The sequence below is a fragment of the Aythya fuligula genome, chromosome 1 (genome assembly GCF_009819795.1).
Source record: "Aythya fuligula isolate bAytFul2 chromosome 1, bAytFul2.pri, whole genome shotgun sequence".
Lineage (NCBI taxonomy): Eukaryota > Metazoa > Chordata > Aves > Anseriformes > Anatidae > Aythya > Aythya fuligula.
This window is the reverse complement of record NC_045559.1, coordinates 203,893,840-203,911,854: the sequence shown is the minus strand read 5'-3', so window position 1 is coordinate 203,911,854 and position 18,015 is coordinate 203,893,840. Positions and strand designations below refer to the sequence as shown.

At 44.6% G+C, this 18,015-nt stretch overlaps 1 protein-coding gene and 1 long non-coding RNA gene across 2 annotated transcripts in view; one reads left to right on the top strand and one right to left on the bottom strand.

Moving 5' to 3' along the window:
- Nucleotides 1-2,210: 2,210 nt before the first annotated feature.
- Nucleotides 2,211-3,656, bottom strand: LOC116501854. Its single transcript, XR_004254528.1, has 3 exons — nucleotides 3,613-3,656; nucleotides 3,189-3,259; nucleotides 2,211-2,823 (listed from the first exon to the last, which is right to left on the bottom strand). It is a non-coding gene; the product is annotated as an uncharacterized LOC116501854 (long non-coding RNA).
- A 297-nt stretch (nucleotides 3,657-3,953) lies between these two features.
- Nucleotides 3,954-18,015, top strand: part of ACER3 (alkaline ceramidase 3) — a 52,679-nt gene continuing 38,617 nt past the window's right edge. Inside the window, exon 1 of the mRNA XM_032207739.1 lies at nucleotides 3,954-4,122. Coding sequence (XP_032063630.1) covers nucleotides 4,020-4,122 — 103 coding nt within the window. The 5' untranslated portion in view covers nucleotides 3,954-4,019. The remainder of the gene's footprint in view (nucleotides 4,123-18,015) is intronic.

Sequence of the window (18,015 nt, the reverse complement as noted above, 5' to 3'; positions counted from 1 at the left end):
GAAAAGGATGGAGAGGAAAAATGCTTTGAGGATTGGAGACAGAACCGAAAAACCATCTGCGAGAGGGATGTTGGGGTCATAGGCGACCCGAGAACTGAAGGCTGGCAGGAAGTGGGGGAATCCAAAGCTGAACTTCACCTCTGACACCATCACATATTTCTATTGAATTCACTGCCCTCAGAGGAGTTACTGTGGATGTAACTGAGAACGTGGCTCCTTGGTAGGCTGCACCCCCTTTCCTAAGTAGCTGTGCTCAGCAGTTCCTGTTTTCACCAAGGCTATTCAAGTGGTTGCATTTATATCTGATCCTGTCAGAGCTTGGTGCTCACAGGATCCAGAGCGAAAATCTGTGACGCTGTCACCCACTACCACAGCCACTTGCCAAAATGCACACAATACCCCACAAAATATGACTAAGAGCAGTCATATTGCACTGGCAAATTCATGAATATTTATACGGCTGTAGGACTTCGATGAAGCTTCACAAATGCATCGCTCCATTTAACTTCAGGAGACTTACCTGCTTTACCTAGCTATGAATAGGGAATCAGTTCTGCTAAAGTCTGCTGAAGTTTCTTGGACCAGATCCTTCGTCGTGTTAGGAAACATCTTTTCTTTTTCATTCATCCACGTGCTGATAGTTTCTGTGATATTGCTTCAGGCATAATTATCATCAGCCTAACAACAGTGCTTATAAAGTGCCCTTAAACTTCAAAGCACTTTACAAAGAGTCTGATTCAGTCTTCTTCAATCCTGCTTTTAGCATCTTACTCATGCTATTTGCATTTAAATCAATGGGATAAATTACATGTCACACAGGATCAGGCTCGGGGGATGTAAAGGTGTTAACGACCTTCTGTACAGAGCAGACAATTGCCAGAAAGCTGCCAAAAACAGCATTTTGAGCTGAAGTATTTGGAAGCTGACGTGTTCATGGGACGTGAACTTTTTGAGCTGAGAAGCCTGTCTCGGGATTCCATGCCTAAGATGTTGTATATGCTATGACCCATTAAAATACAATACTAGAAGATGCACAGGCTCATAATTAACAAATAAAATAAAATACAATAAAATAAAAATAAAATAAAATAAAATAAAAATAAAATGACCAGGCAATTTGCAGCACAAAATTCAGTTTTATTTCTGAACCAGCGACTGATACCTTTATTTTAACATTGTTAGAACCAAGTAGTGAAAACATCTTCAAGATTTTGCATCAATTTTATCTCCTCCTTTGCATGCGATTACTGATGAGAAGGAATATGTACAGTCTCCTCCAGCATATGCAGCTCTAATGAGTTCTAATCAATCTGTTTGTTAGGACTCATTTTATACAGAAATTAAACAACCAGCAGAACAAGCCATGATAAAGTGTCTGCATAGTGAAGGGATTGAGAAAAAAAGTTCTTTAACATTCAGGTGTCATTTTCTGAATTTCACGGACCACGTAGAGAAACAGCTGAACCTGTGCAATTTTGGAACTGCAGCCCTTTCCCAGACCCAAGAACACTACTGGATCCACATGCTAAATTTACAGGGCATATCCCTCTAGTGGTGTAAACTGACATGACTCGATTAACTGATCCGCTAGTTTTCACTTAGGCCATGAGGTTTAGGGTGACACAAAACAGTGTGGAAAGAGGATCCCTTGCCATGTGCAACCAGGAGGAACCACAGGAAATTACTCCACTGGCATGTGAGGTAAATTTTTAGTGATACTGAAAATAAGGACTTTGTGAGCTCCGTGTTAGCTTCTCTACTTGTTACTTCAAAAATGAGATATTCCCTCGGTGTGTCTTACAGATTAGACAAAGAAAATATAACACCTGGACACAAGTAGGTTTGACTATCTAGTTAGAGAAAACGCATTTAGATGCAAATAACTTCAGGCTGTCACATTATATCCAGTGTGGCAATCTACACTACAAAGCATAGCTAAGCATTACAGAGGAAACGTACTGCTTTTAATATGTATTAACGTAGCAGCTGAGACAGTGAAAGTCGTGTTTGTAAAAAATGGATTTACCTTTAAAAAACAGTTTTAGAAAGAAAAGCATGTATTATAATGGTTTGTGGCTCTCTTAAATGCTATCCTTCTTTGAGTGCAATAACTGAAAGGTTTGCCAGAGTTCAAAAGCAGAGATCCAAACCACAAAATAAGTCAGAAATAAATGTTTATTAAAATGAAGAATACTACCGAAACACATCAAACAAATAAAAATTTCCCAATGATTCAAATTAAGGGCTAGCTATACATTTGAGCTTATCTTTCTCTCTCTTACCTAGAAAAAAAATAGAAAGAATAACAATCCATGTAGTTATTACCCACCCCATAAAATCTTTCATTAATTTATCCTCCTAGTTATACAGCTAGTTTTTTCTTTTTCCTATTGCAGTTACAAACCTTGTCATGTCCGGCATGCATATTAGATGAGAACAGAAACAAACATCAATATTTTAAATTATTTAAAACCAATTGTAACTGAATATGGTACATATTGTTTGTTCCCATTTTGTGCTCCTGCTGTGTCAGGGGGATATTTCTTTCTTCAGTTTCTGAACTGTAATTTCAAACTTTGAGTTATTTTCCTGTTAAGAGTTTTTAATCTTAATATGGTTAACCATGATAAGAAAAGATAGATCAGAGCCCTAGCAACTTCCTTACTATAAGAAACGAACATACAAAAGTCCAAAAAGCTACCATGCATCAACCAGACTAGATTCCTCCTCAAAAGTCACAACCAGTTTTATGCTTTTGAATCGGCTTGGTGCTCTTCCAGACCTCAGTCTCAAAAGTCTGAATATGGGGAAGATAATCTGGTTCTGAAAAAAGAAAAGGACAGGTCTGCATAAAAAAAAAATGCACAGCGATTTTGATGATGTTTTGACAGCCTAAATATTTTATCGTTGCAAACAGTAAAATTAATTTTGCTTTGAAGGCATTATATCATTACAGAAAATGTTAAACATGTTTCTGCATGATGTCGAAAGCACTTAGATACATGTTGAACCAAAGAAGGGAGGTTACTCTTCAGGACAGATGCATGTATTGTGGAGCACTTGCATTTACACTAGGAAAGGTCAGTATTTAGACCGGAGGGTTTTTTTAGCTTACGGAAGGGGAGGCGAGAAGAAATAAAACGTGGCAAAAGAAGTTTGTATGTTTTCATAGAATAAATTGTACTGACCAGTAGGTGTAACAACTGGGTAGAGCACTCAAGGTCTGCCTGAAGCTTCTCGTTACATCTTGGACCTTTCCCTGAAACACAAAAAGCACGCAGCGTTATCAGGCCTTCAGTTTTGCGTTTTTTTTCCCCCCCATTTCAAGACTTTCTTTTTTTAGCTTGCATTTGCCTTTGGAAATGAACTCTGCATATTCACTTTGCATATTCCTGGTGTAAGTATAGTACACGTAGTAAGAGCGAGAAACTAAATAAAGGCATCAGCTGAGAGAAAACCCCCGTGTAGTAGGCAGCGCTATAAAAAACCTCCCTGCCTCCTTCCTCCCGGCCCACGACTACGAGAAGCACTCTCCTCTTCGTTTAAAAACAAGACACCAGCACATGAAGAGCCTTTATTTTTTATAATAAAGAACAGAAAGGGGAAAAACACCTTTATGCCACCACAGCGACCTTGAGGGGGATGTTTGGGACTCAGAAGGGGGTGAGAAGAGAGCAGCGCAGTGAGGCCATATCGCTGCCCGCGCCCAGCCGCCCTTTCCCTTCAGCATTTCCCCAAATTTCCCTTTTCCACCCCAAAATTTGCCTCGCCGCCACGGTTCGCCCCTCAGAGGGCCGCTCGGCAGGCCGGTCGCCATGACAACTCCCCATTTTTCTCCCCCTTTTTATTTTTTTTCTCGCTCCCCCCCCCCCCCTTCCAGCTCCGCCTTCGGCCGGGCGGGCCCAGCGGCGGCTCCCGCCCTCCAGCCGCCTTGCTCCGGGCCCTGGCCACCTTCCTTCCCCTCTTTTCCTTCCCTTCTCCTTCCCCCGGCTCCTCCGTGGCCTGGAGCGGTCACCGCCATGGCCCCGGCCGCTGACCGGGAGGGTTATTGGGGCCCCCCGACCTCCACCCTGGAGTGGTGCGAGGAGAACTACGCCGTCTCCTACTACATCGCCGAGTTCTGTGAGTGGCCGCCGACCCCAGCCCCGGCTTTTTCACCCCCTTATTCCCCCTCTCCTCTATCCCCACGGGTGTTTTGAGGGGTCCTCGCCCCACTCACGAAGCCCCGCTGAAGGGATTTCCCCCCTCCCCCCCATCTTCCTCCATAGCCCCTTTAGATGGCGGGGTAGCGGTGGCCGGAGGCCCCTCAGCCAGCCGTGCTGTGTGGAAGCAGGGATTTTTCCTTTTTTCCTGACCTTTTTGCCTCAAAATATCCGTCTGAATGGTTCCTCCCACAGCTCATTGTGGTGTTTGGGCACCCGCTGTCCCAAAACTCTCCCCTCAGGCTGCGCCCCGAGCGGCGGTGGGGCAGGAGGAGGGGGAGACATCTTAGGGGTGAGGTGGGTCTTGGGGGGCTTGGTGCTGGAATAAAGTTGGTTTTACAGCACAGACCCATTTCTAGAGGGTCCCCTCTTTGGGAAATTACTCAGGGCACGGTGCCATGAGGCCACACAGCTCTGCAGGATGACACCGAAATAGTTTGGGGAGGGAGAAGGTGTCCTTGTAGCCGACAGGCGCCTTGCTCTCCACCAGTTCCTCAGGGCTGCTTTTGCTGCAGATGGTGGGCCTTACCTGTTACAATAACCATGAGGAACCTCAGGAGTCCTTCAGTTTGTTGTTTTGACCTCAAACTTATGTTATTCAGGGCAGTCAGGGATTTATGTGTACGTATATAAGCGTGCTTTAGAGAAAGAAGGAGGTTCTTCAACTCCAGGGTCATCCAGCAGGGCTGCATGGTGCTTGAGACGTGGTATGTTGCAGTAGTGGGTAAGGGGTCAAGCCCTCTGTCACTGATATTTTGCCAAAAAATGCAGTGTTTTTGTGTCTTGTGACTTTAAAGGGTGTAGTAATTGTAGCACTACCACCAGGAGTTGTAGTGTTGCCACCAGGCAGACTCCCTGCCCTGCAAAACAAACCCTTCACACCTATAAGGTAAGAGGCTGCTTTTGAAGCATTAAGATCCTAGGAAAAAAAATATTAAACAGGCTCTCCTCTCCTGAAGTGCTTGGAGCAGGCAGTCCGAGAATGCCTCTCACATAGCTGGGATGCTTCTGCAGCGCTTTGGAAGAGCTTGGCAGGCAGGGGAGGGAAGGCTCTGGGACTCCTGGTGACAAACACAGGGGTGAGGAACCACCAGAAATAGTTGTGAAAGAGGTTGCAGAGTGTGGGAATGGGAAAAGAGTGAAAAACGCTAGCACAAACGGCATAGAAACTCAGGGGGGAAAAGGGAAGTTGGCGCGTAGTTTTATGGCTGCTCAAGAGGGAACTTCATATGCTAAAATGGGACAAAGTGGGAAGTTCTTAAATAGACTGATGCTTTTGCAGAGTATGTATTTTTGTGTTTTCCTTGTGGTGAAAAGTAGCCTGTGAGATAATCTGCATAGGGAAGAGGAAGTGCTGCTCCTTCACCCATGTGAGGATAAATTTGACTAGCATGTAAATTTGGAAATAATCTCCTGGCTGTCGGATGCGTGAACTGGTATTTTTCATCCGCTTCTGGATTTTGCAGGAGAAAGAAGATGGGATTAATAGTGGGAAGTGAAAAGGTGTGTGTTTGGAAGAAAAAGGGACCAATTATAGAAGGTCTGGTCCCTGCTGATGGTTTTGGTGTTTGGGACCACAATTTTTTTCAGCACAATTGTGCTGAAACAACTGCATATAAGAGCTGTGCTGTAATTTAGAGCATTTAAATGGACCAAATTTAAAAAGCAGAACAGTAAATAAACCCGCTGTATTTTAGGGCTGGCTTAACAGCGGATGATGTCAGTGGAGAAGTCACAATGGTTTAGATCTTATTCAGCAATAATTCTGTAGCTGCACTGTGAGGGTCAGAGGAAATACGTGTTTGTTTTTTGAGGATGTGGATTCACTGTAATTAAATTAAGCCTTGGCCAGCAAAAGTGGGTTGGCAACGTGTCTTTTGTAAAGCAGCTGAAGGGTCTTTCCCAACTGATTCTGAAATAAGTAATTTGAAGCTAATTATTTTGGAAGATCAGAGAGATGCTGTCCTGAAGTCTTGATGCTTCAACAGAAGAGCTGAGAGTATATTTGGGGTCTCAATGACCCAACTGCCTGTTGTCAGTTGCTGTGCCTTTATGGCCTCATTGCTCTTAACAAAAACTCAAATTCAGAGAGCAAACAAACCAGAAAGTACAAAAATATTTTTCTTATCTCACTCAAAGCTCTCGTTGTGGTAATTCTTGATCTTGCTGTTAAAGATACTGCTTTAAAAACGTGCAGCTTGTGTTACTTACCTTACAGAATAGTGAAAATCAGTTTCTGACCTCTTGCTGTCTTGATATGACCCAGTTGAGTTGGTGGCATACTTAAAATTTTTGCTTTGAATGCTTGTTGTAAATAATTTATAACAATAATCTATAAGAAATTATTGGAGGCCCAAAGCTTGAAGGGTACTGGTAGTTCCAGAACAAATACTGTGTTTTCTTTAGATCTTCTTTAGATCTCTAAAGCGTGCTGAAGAGTCAAACTGAAAGCTTGGTTTGCAAATTAAGTCTATGTGGTATTTAACATTTTGTACCAAAATTACTACGCTGTGTTCCAGAAGCCTACGTGCTGTTCTTTGCCATTCACTCCTTCAAGAATTACTAAATGGTGGCAGCTAATCAGTTGTGCGTAACCAGAGAAGTGAAGGTGAGGTAACGTGGGGCAGCGTTGTTTCTATAGCACTTAATATTTGCATTCTCTCCAAACACAATGACTTGTATTTACAGTCTTTTTTTTTTTTTTTTTTTTTTTTTTTTAATAACAAAAAAAATGCGTTTTCTTGCCTTGGGTCTGCAGTTTGCCAATTTTCCTGCCTCGTGGAGGAGGATGACTAACTGCTCCGTGTCCTTCCTTAGGATATTAAACGGATTGAAATGGAAAAAAAACACAGATGTAAAGAATTACCGTGCCAACCTGTGTTAAGCACCAAAATGACTCTCATATCCCTCGCTGATGAAATTTATTGCGTGGTGGAGTAATTCACTCATCAGGGTTCCTCAGGAGCTTTGGATCGACTCCCATGTGCTGGAGGGCACGCAGTACAGGTGCATTTGTTTTGAGCTAATCCTTTCCACCTCCCAGTGCCTGGCTGCTGAGTTACCCCAGCTTCTGTGCTCCAAATAATAAGCAAGGAAAACACCCTCCCACCCCAACAACAGGATGTGAGTCCTGCTGTTTAAGGGCAAAATCATTACTTATTTTAGCGGGGGTGATGTTTCAGGTCAGTTTAGCCCACGTGGTGTTAAGTTTTTGGGTCTGTTTTGATTTGAATGTCTCTGTGATAAGTGCTTCATCTTGTTTTGTGTTCATCCTTCTGAGAAGCATTCATCCTGTGCATGGCAACAAGTGGACGGACTCGATGTTCGTGGACTTGCATTGCTGTAAACGTGGAGAGCAGAGTGATTTAAATGGATGCTTTAAGCTGAAGAGAGCCCTCTGTAGTACCTAGGGGTTTGTAATCCTCAGTTAAACCTGTTGCTTTTTTTTTATTGTATTTCCATAACTTTCCTTGCCTTATGGAACCCATATTTCAGGGGAACAAAAAAAGCAGATCATAAGAATCTGCCCACGTTTCTCGCTGCTTCTGTTAGAGTTTCGTAAATCTTTCCTATTTCTGATCTAGACAAGGGGTAAGATGGCTGTTATTTGTGTGGTTAGGTGGGAGAGAGACACAGCGCCGTGAGAGAACTCCCAACGTTGTAAACAGTGACACAAAAATACCACTGTCTTTTCTGAGCAAAGTTACAAAAACAGTAGCTGAGCTGTCAACAAAGATACTTGGATCTGTGTTTCTGCATGAGGATCGTTACTTGGGAGCTTGCCAACTAGCTAAACTTACTTAAAGTTAGAAAATGTCATCAGGATTGGATGCTGACTGCCACATCCGCTGTCAGCTGGGCCTCGTGGACATCCTGCTTCCTTCTCCACAGGCTTCGGAGGACTGTTGAGCTAGGTACAATCCATGTGAGGCCAAATAAAAACCTGAAATAAAGCCAGCTGTGTCTGCCTTCAAGGGCTTACAAGAGCTCCGCCTGTCCTTTCAATAATAAAGTGTCAGGTGAAGGAAGAAGGGAGGATTAATTGGGTGTGATCAGCCCTGCTGCCTGGCTGCAGCTGAATTATTTAAAGACATGGTGACACTGATGATTTCTAAAGTGTGATTTAAAAGGAGACAATGCCACAGCCTCGCGGTCTGTAAGACTGAAATGGATCTGAGCATGTAACTTCCCTGACCCAGGTGCAGGAAGCGTTTTGCCACAATTAATGTTTGAATTCTTTCGTGTCTCTTTGCCAGCTTCTAATCCATGAAGCAGCTCTACCTGTCACCCCGTGACAGCTCGACTTCCTGTTTTCACGAGAGCTTTCGGAGCCAAAATCTTCTGGAAAGCCCAAATTTGCCCAGTTACCCAGCTCTCCTTTCTCCACCACCTTATGGAAACGCTTAAAGCTCGATGGATGCAGCGGTAACACGCCGCACGTGTGTTTATCTGCTAATGGTGGCGCACTCATTAAGTGACAATAAAATTCCCGTGTATGGATTAACACCGCGTTTGATTACTCTGTAATTAGTGCTCCATACTCAGTGCTTGTACAGCTGGCAGTTGGACATCTGCCACTCCAAAGGGGAACAGAGCAGTGGCATTTCTACAATTTAATTTGGCGATGTGCAAACGAAGGCAGAGAGGCTTACCAACCGCACGATGCGAATTTACAGAGCATCTATTTGGAGCTCGGAATCGGGAGATTAACGCGAAATAAATCATGGTAAAGGAGCGCTGCTGACTTCTGGATGCCTTTAAAGGAGCCTGTAGTGACAGTTGTTACAGCTGAAAGACAAAAATGTCCTTAGGCTGTTTGGGATTTGTCCTTTTTTATTTATTTATTTTTTTGAAACTGCTATTTATGTAATGTATTTTCCATATTTACTTGAGTCTCTTGCAGAACAGTGGGGAAGATGCTTTCTAAACAAAAGCGAGATTTAATAATCGTGGCAAAACTGCGCAGAGGAACCCTGGGAGCTGTCTTCAGTCCCCACAGCTCAGCAGTATATGGTCATTTCGTCGTGCAGCGCGTGCAAGCACTGTTCATGTGGCTGTTTCCCTCTCTCACAAGCCTAAAAAGGCTCACAGAAAGCTTCACAGATCGCAAAAGGTTAAGAAAATACAAAGAGCTTTACTTTTTTATATGTATTTTGAAGTAAGATTTATAATGCTAGCAGAGATCCCTCTTTGAAAGGATTTTCAGGGCAAAGCTGCCCACCTGTGATGGCTTTGAGTTTGGGTGTGTGGGCCTCGTTACTCCTGCCTCGTTAATTACAGATGGTTTTCAGCCTCAGTGAAGAAGCAAAGCTGCTGCATGAATTAAAGGTGCTCGGCTGTGCTGTGGAAGCAGTACAAAGCCAGAAGGTGTTGAGAAGCAAGAAGTTTCTGGAGAATGTTACAGCCCCGAAAAACAGAGAAATGTTGTTCTAGCATCCGTTTTCTTACGATGAGCTGATGGGAGCATCTGAAGATCCCCGTACAGGCAAGAATCCCATGGGCAGCATTTAGGTTTGGGCACAGACCCCTTTTGCAACTGAAAATGCACACAGAAAATACTCAGGTTCCGGGTGCTAGCTCGAAAATCCAGAGTTGCTGACCAGGCTAACTTATTTTTTTTTTTTATTAACTTAGTTCCTCTGAGGAAGCATTCTGCATACCCGCAAACCCCTGGTGGAGCAGGAGCTCAGCGTGCCTGCAGCTCAAGAGGCAGGAGCAACCCCTCTGCCTCTCATTCTCGCTGGGAGAAGCACCCTGGGTGCCCCCCAACCTCACCAGGATCCTCTCCAGCTCTTTGCCTTTCCAGCAACTGGTGACTCAACCTTTACAGAGCTTCCTGGGGGAAATTCCAATCTTGATTTCGGAATAGAGATTAACATCCAGCGGGGAATCTGTTTCCCAGCTGTGCCCTGGGGTGTTAAGTTTCTTCTATTCTTTTCTCCTGTTGGTGCTGGTTTTGCTGGGGAGGCGTTGTTCCTCGGTTCCTTTGGGCTTATTTCCAGAACCCAGCGTCCTTGGGGTGACCCAGCAATGCGTGGTGTGTGTCTCCTGAAGGATCTCCAGTGGTCTCTGTGACAGAGGAGGGTATTTTCCTCTTAAACCTAGTCCAAGAAACATTGTCCTGATTCTCCTCACAACCCAGAGAAGCCGGGGAGGAAGACAGGAGTGGGAGCTGGCTCAGCTGGGCAAGGTCCAGGCCATTAGTTTGAGACCTGACTCAACCTAATGACTCACGAGTTAGATTTTTGACTTTTGGCTTTGAGGAGGAGGCACGGCTCGCTCTGCTTTAGGCAGGAGAGCAGAATTAGAGAAAAATCAAGGTGCTGGGGGTGAGCTGGAGATCCAGGACTCAGAAGTCAATCAAAGGAGGTGTCTGTAGGGCTGCTGCAGCACGGTTAGCATAGCATGGAGCTCTGATGATCTCGGGACAGAGTATTTCTGCCTGCTCTATTAGACCTGTCACTTGTTTTAGGGTTTTTCCATCCTCCCAAGTCCGTGCCATCTGTGTGGTTAGGTAGAGGGCAGCTTCCCAGCTGCAAAGCACGGCACTCTGGTCCCTTCCAACTGGTGTTTTGACCTCGCTGGGGAGAAACCCAGGGATACCTGAAGAATTCCTTGCCTTTGAGAAATAGGGTCTGCAAGTCTGGCTTCCTCGGAGCCCTGCTGGTGGCTGCCAGCTCTGGTGCTGGCCCCAAGCTCCAGCACTGAGGCTACTCGCAGGCTCTTCAAGTGTTAAATCTTAGAGGTATATGTACAGAGTTGCTCTAGACGATATTTTGCTTGTGAGTAAAAGCTGATGCCTTTATCTTTTCTCTTTTTTTCCCCCCCCCAAGTCCTCTTTGCAGCTGTGGAAATGACCCATGCGAGCAGAGAGAACAAAAACCCCACAGTGCTCTGAGCAGTGCGTGCATAAACAGCCTGGAGAAGCAAACGCTTCCCTTTAAACTTTGGATTTGCTCTCAGAAGCTCAAAAAGAGAACAGAAGCAAAGCGCTGCTGTTCGCAGCCCCCGGCACCTGCAGGTCTGCCCCCTGCAGCTGGGTGCAGCTGATGCCATCTCCATAAAGCTGCAGCAAGCTGCCATCAGCTGAAAATTCCTGCTTTTCCTGGGAAGCAGCAGAGTGAAAACCAGCCGAGCTTCACCAGTTTGTATCCCTCGTCCCTCTTTCCAACTGGTGAGTGGAGTTGCTGAGAAGAATCAGCTCCGTTGACTCGTGGAGATGCCTCGGGAGGTAGCAGAGAAGTGCGCCGGGGTGGTGAAATCATACAGCAGCTGTTGTTTGCCTTCACTTCAACAAGCTGCCACGGCTTGGTGATCTGCGGTAGCGCTGTTGTTTTCCTCCCAGGCATTTGGGACTTGGTGGCTGTTAAATCTTTGAAGGCCCACGTTTTAGCGTTGTCTGCAGCACAATGTCCAACATCAGCACGGTATTTGAATGCTAAAACTGCGTCCATCCTGATTTAACTTTTCCTTGTTTTCCTTCTTTCTCTGTTTTAGGCTGTAGAGGAATGTTTCCTAGTTCCTTTTCTTAAACATATCCCATTCCAAGGGATACTTTTTCTTGCCTTTAAACTCTTCTGTGCTGATCTCCATATGACTTCTGTGTTAATTTCTCTTCTGCTGTCTGAAAGCTTCCTCTGGCAGTCTTCAGGCTGCCATTTGTGCTGGAAATGTCATTCATTTTGTTTGGTTTTCAACTGTTTCACATCCTTACGCACCAAACCTTTTGTGGGCCTGAGTGCTCACCACCCCAGGCATGAACTAGAGCTGGTGTAATTAAAAAGAGGGTTGCCTAAAGCGCTTGAACCTTCAATATGTTGTGTACCTCTTCCTGTATTTGCTTTAGATCGTGAGATACTTCAAGATCTGAGCTTGGATCTTGCTGTCCTTGTGGAGGAGCTTCATTTGCACGTAGATAAATAGCTTTTGCTGATGTTTGAGGGCTAATAGGCAGCTGCTGTTCTTTTATTCTTTTCATTTTTCAAGCGAGAACCTGGATGTTGTCTCAAAATGACAGCTGGGCAGTGAAAAATAGAGTTGGAATTAGAAATAGTTCAAGTCCTGGGTTAGTGAGTTAAGTACAGCTGAAAGTCCTTACTAGGTCGTTGTGTTAATTGGAAAAGGTGATGCAGGCTTCACAGGTGGCACAAAGAAGAGGAGTGCATGTGTAAAAGAGACAAAGTTGGGTATTTAGGCCTGAAGAAGGAGAGTTAAAGCCATTTCTGAGGTCAGATCCCTTTTTGTTTTGAATCATACTTTGTGGTAAGTGCTGGGATTTTTAATTTGAGGCAGCCCTGTGAAAAATTAATGTAGAGATGAGAATTCTCCTGGTTTACTGGTGAGAGAGGGAGTGCCACCAACCAGGGCTGTGAAGGCTGCTGTGCACTGGTTTCATCATCTCGATGTGCTCCGTTTTTACCTTTGTCACCTACCATTTTCTTCTTAATTTTCTACCATCCATCCGGGGCAAAATGCAGCAGAATTGCGTGAAAAACCAGCAGGAGAGACTTCGGTCATGCTGAGCACCCAGGGGAAATCCACAGCGGTAGGAAGAAAAGAAGGAAAGGAAGAGGATTTGGATTTTGAAGCAAGGCTGCTTAAATTAAAGCTACAACTCGCTGGCAAAGAGCACTAATCCGAGTTGTTCTCTGCCACTCACCGTTCAGGGAGCAGCTACGGTGCCTCCAGGCGCTGTCTGGGTGAGGACAGACAGATGCCAGCTGCCAAGAGCTGTGTTTTCTGCTCCGGGCAGAGCCCCAGGATTGGAGGAACCGGTGCAGACCCTGGACATGGAGCTGGGAGGTTGAAACCAGCACGGTAGGAGAAAAGTGAAGTGATGGAAATGCCACAGATGATACCTGTAACATATTGGTCTCTGGTTTTAGGACTGGCACAGGAGCAAGCCTGCTCTTCTTCCTTGTTTCCTTCCAGCTTGACATCAGCAGCCTGGCTTAAAATAACATTTAAGAGACGTTTTGTTTCCCACTCAAGGCTGTAATAGCAGCAAATCTGCCCTTCAGCAACGAGCTTATTGCATGTAATGCTCTGACTTGACATCATCTCAGCCTAATCGCTCCTGACTTTGATTGCGTTTTCCAGCTGTAAGCACTTGCTTTTGGTGCACTTTGTAGATTGATTTTTTTTTCTTAGATGATGTGTCTGTGTCGACTGTTTTAACTTCAGATTTACTGGCAAAATCCTTCCAGGTGTACCTCAGCCTAATTGGTCTGCTCGCTGTCATCTCAGGTGCACATTTCCCAGGGAAATTCTGTTCTCTTTGCCACGAGGCTTCCCATGTTCCAGAAAAGCAACATTCAGAGGTGACAGGATGGCACAGTGGCTAATTGGGATGCGAATTTATTTCTCATAGACTGCTTATCTGTGGGTATCTTGGATTGGAAAGGAAAATATACTGTAAAGGAGGTTTGCATCGCCCTGTACGTCCAGGTTTCTTCTTGCAAACTCCAAAAATGACCAAGGGTAGATTCTGGTGATCTGGTTTTCTCAAATACTGTTACATTTAGTGAAGTGGTCCCTTCAAAACCCTCAAAACATTTATTAGGGCTTCAGAATACCCTGTGCTTGTTGCAGGCCTAGGTGCCATTGACATCATTACAGCTGTAGTAAGACAATTAGCAGAGCTGGGCTTTGAGAAGTGTGGCTGTTCTGATTTACCTCTAGCAGCTGTCTTTATTCCACATCTCAGACCATTCTCCTTGCAGTTGCATTCCTAATTTTCTGGTAGACTTCACAGTTGGTCCCCCACATTTTGTCCTCTGCCCTCCAAAGCTGTTCTTGACCCCCTTCAGAGGAACAGAAGGAACATCTCATGCAGATCTCGGACTGGTGTCATGAAGGGCTTCAAGCAAACCCCTCGAAAAAAGAAAAATCAGTCATCCTTCCTCAGAAGAATCGCCATTCCAGGTTCTTGGTTGTCAGACACTTTTCCTTCATTTTGCAATAAAATTCCAGGAGAAGGAGGACTCTTACGCTACGTGTTGTAAGAACTACTCATAACAATGTTGTTTCTGGAAAGTGTACAGTCCTTACTCTTTCAGACCCTTCACTCTAAAACTTAACCACGTCACCTCTTGTAAATTAACTCATTTTTATTGTGGTAGGTGAGGATGGGCTAGTGGCCAGAGAAACATTTTGGTGCTTGAAAGTCCTGGCTTTGGTTTTGGGGCTCAAGCACCCTCTTTTAACCTGTCTTCCTCTTGCAGGGGTGTTGAGGATAAGCACACAGGAGCCTGGAGTGGCTCAGGCATTGCAGTAACAGAAACCAAACAGGTTTGAGGATACCAGAAACCAAACAGGTGATGGATCTGTTTTAGATTTGAGAGGGAAAACCAAGAACTTCTTAGCCCAGCAATGAATGTTTCAATGTTTGAGTTGAAATCTGCATTCTGAACTCAAATGTTGTACTTATGGGATTGCACAGATGCTGGATTCTGGTGAAGAAATGCATAGAGTTGTAAGATTTCCTTTCGTGTAGCATTAACTGGCATGCATTTGTTTTATTTTTAGTATAACATCCGTGAGAAGCAAGGTGGGTGCCGGGCCAATTAGAGCCTAATTTTCTGCACTACACGGCAGCGAAGCACTTGGCAGAGAGGTGAGGGGAAAGCAAAGGATGGCTTGATTGTAACCCAGGGCGATCCCGAAGCAGTTTAATAACAAGTGCTTTTGTAAGCCCTGCATACCAAAGAGAGGCTTGTGCCTTTAGAAAATCCACCCACGCTTCACAGGTTCGAACCGAGCGTTCTCCTGCGTGCGGTGTTAGTCAGGGGCGTTGAGAGCTTTTTCTCCTAATTACCTCCCGCGCTCTGATTGCTGTGAAGAGCACAAATGTAACACGAAATGCCGTGATCGGGGTAAAGAAGTCTGTGAAAATATTGGCTGAATGAGTTGTGGGGCAGGAAGCGTGGAAGGCCGTAAATCAGGACGTGTTGCTTGACCCAGCATGTTGGAACCGCTCGGAAATGAGCACGAGGAATAAAAATCAAATTGCCTTGTTAATAATTAATCACTTTTTTCCCCCTAAAATTACCTTGTTGCCTCTCCCCGAGCCACTAAATCACTGAAATGCTTCACCTGGGCACGTTTTGTCTGGAAGGCTGCCAGCCTACATCCACGTATCCTGAAGAAAGGGAGACCCAGCAAGGGGGAAGCAGCCTAGGAGACCTCAAAGCACAGGTTCTGGGTGCTGCATTCATGGAATCAGAGAATATCCTGAACTGGAAGGGACCTACAAGGATCATCCAACTCCTGGACTTCAACTGCATCTGCTTCATCTTCATCTGCAGCCTTGTGGCGTGTTGTCCAGGCTCGTTTGAAACTGCTCCAGGACCCGTGGCTTCTTTTGGGGAGAAAACCTGGTTTCCAAATAAACTGAGCTTCTGGGTGTTCCACCTGAATTTCCCTTTTCCTTGTCAATGCTGATCAAAAGGCTCTTTTTTAGTAATACAAATGTGTTTGTTTGTTTTTCAATCCTTGCGCCCTGTAAATCTGCTCACTTCTGTGTCCCTTGCTTGTAGCTGCTGCCTGGCCAGCATTTAGGTAGCTGGTTTTTTTCTCTCCAAATCTTTCTTTTCCCTTGTAGGGCTCTGCGTTGGTCTTATCTGAAGCCCTCTGGCTTCTCCCCTCTGTATTTTCTCCCAGTGGTATGCCAAGAGGGCTTTCACATTGCCAAGGTCTATACAGAGCTGGGTTAATACAGTGTTCTTCTGTAATGTGCTTACGCTATCACATTTTCCTATTGTGTTTTGTCTTCCTACAGAGCTCACTGTTACAATTCTGGTGATTTATACAAAAATTGATCTTTAGATTTCTATTTTTTAAATACTTAGGGACATACGGTCTCTCTGATAACCCCTTAGTTTGAGTTGTTATTTATCTGTCCCTGTTTTTATGGTTCTTGAGGAAGTTTTCATACGTAGCTATATGGTTCAGTAATTGCCTCGCTGTTTCCTCGGGTGGTGTTTTCTCATTTTGTTGTTCGAGATGTGGTGGCTAACACAAGCTGCAACTTCAGTTAAGGGCCAGGTAAACGAAATCAAGGCTTGCTTAGGGTTTGGTAAGGAGACCGGAGGAATTACAAGAGGCAGGAATCAGATCTCATCACTTAAAAGCATTCCCCGCTTCCCTTTTTTCCTTTAAGGATAGATCTGCGAAGCTGACATCGATCTCACGCGCATCATGCAGCAGGGAGCTCGGTAATCACCTCCTGGCAAAGCTCCCGTCGGGATGACTCGTCTCTCCCCTCGAGGTCCTTTAGAAATATCAAATGGAGACGGGAGATTCATTTCCTGACCCTCCAAAGCACGGTTATTGTGGACTTGGAAGAGGCAGATATTAAAAAAGGCTGGTGGACGTGAAGATTTGAATCTCATTTCCCCAAAACCTTTCTGTCTTGTTGCTTCCTGGTGCTCAGGGCCCCAGGACTGCTCTTTTTGTGCTGTTCTTTTGCTGATATTCTCTGAGTGTGCTCATCTTTGGTTTCGTATCCCTGGAGATCCTTCCACGAGAAGCCTTCTTTTAGGGAAGGTGTTCCCATGGTAGGTGGTCGCCTACACGTCCACACCACCGCGTTGCTTCCCAAGCTCTTTACGTCTGGTAAACCCTGCAATTTGCACCAGAGCTGCCAGAGATGATGCCAGAAACATGAGCAGTGAGAGAGAACTCGCATCTGAAAGCCTCTAGAAGGATGATTCAAGTTCTGCGTGTGTCATGAAACCATCTGACAGGCTTTGTTTGTTAACATCAGTTCTGTTTTTTCATACAGGAATGGAAAAAGGGAAAGCTCCAGGAGCCAGGTAGTGCCCTAAAACTGACTGTGCCGTGCATTGTGACTCACGTGCAATGGAACAGACTTTATCAGCCTCAAAATCTCGTTTAATTTGTAATTACAAGGGGACACTTTGGCTTTATAGGAGCTTAGGTGTGTATCTTTTAGGAATTAGCAGCCCCTGCCCTCTCTTGTGTTTCACCGTGAGCTGCAGTTGTCTGTAAGGGTAGGCTGAAAGCCTGTGATAAATATCATCAATATAAGTTCTGATCTTAAATGAGCTTTTAATATATAGCCAGCTTTTTAAACTGGAAAAAAAATAATAATTCTTTGCTGTCTGGAGGTAACAGTTATTTCTGTTGGGGTTTGGGTCTTGTAGAAACCATACAGGAATCCAAAGTGTGCGAGTGAGCAAGAGACTGAAAACACTTTTATGTTTGAAAAGGTCAGTGCCAGTTCATAAAACTGAACAGGAGGAAGGATCTCTGTCAGGGTTTTGGCTGGGATCAAGGTAATTTTCTCCGTAAGGGCTCACACGGTGCAGTGTTTGGGATTTGGGATGAGAATAACGCTGATAACACACCGACTTTTGGCTGTCACAGAGCAGGAGGTGATAATTTTTGCTGCTGCTTTTAGATACCACTTTTCCTCCTTTGCTGAAAACATCTCCTGCATCCTAGCTCCATGTGCAGTGCTCCTGATGCTTCTACATCCTGCGAGGTATTTTCTTTATGACCACCTTTTGTTATCACTTGGCGTATCTACAACGTCGCTTGTTTTATCCTTTTGACTTCTCATCCAAATTTATTGCAGAAATGACTTACTAATGTAGAAGTAACTACATTTTTGGGGGAAATAGAAAGGTTATGAAAGTAGGATCCTTCAAATTTGTGTACTCCAGCTCTGTCAAGCTTTTCATGTGAGAGTAAGTAATATATTGTGCCCATGTTAGCTTGTAAATACTGTTTCCTCTCCAAGTTTTTGCTTGTAATTTTGGACTGTGATGTGATTTCAGTCCTTGTACAG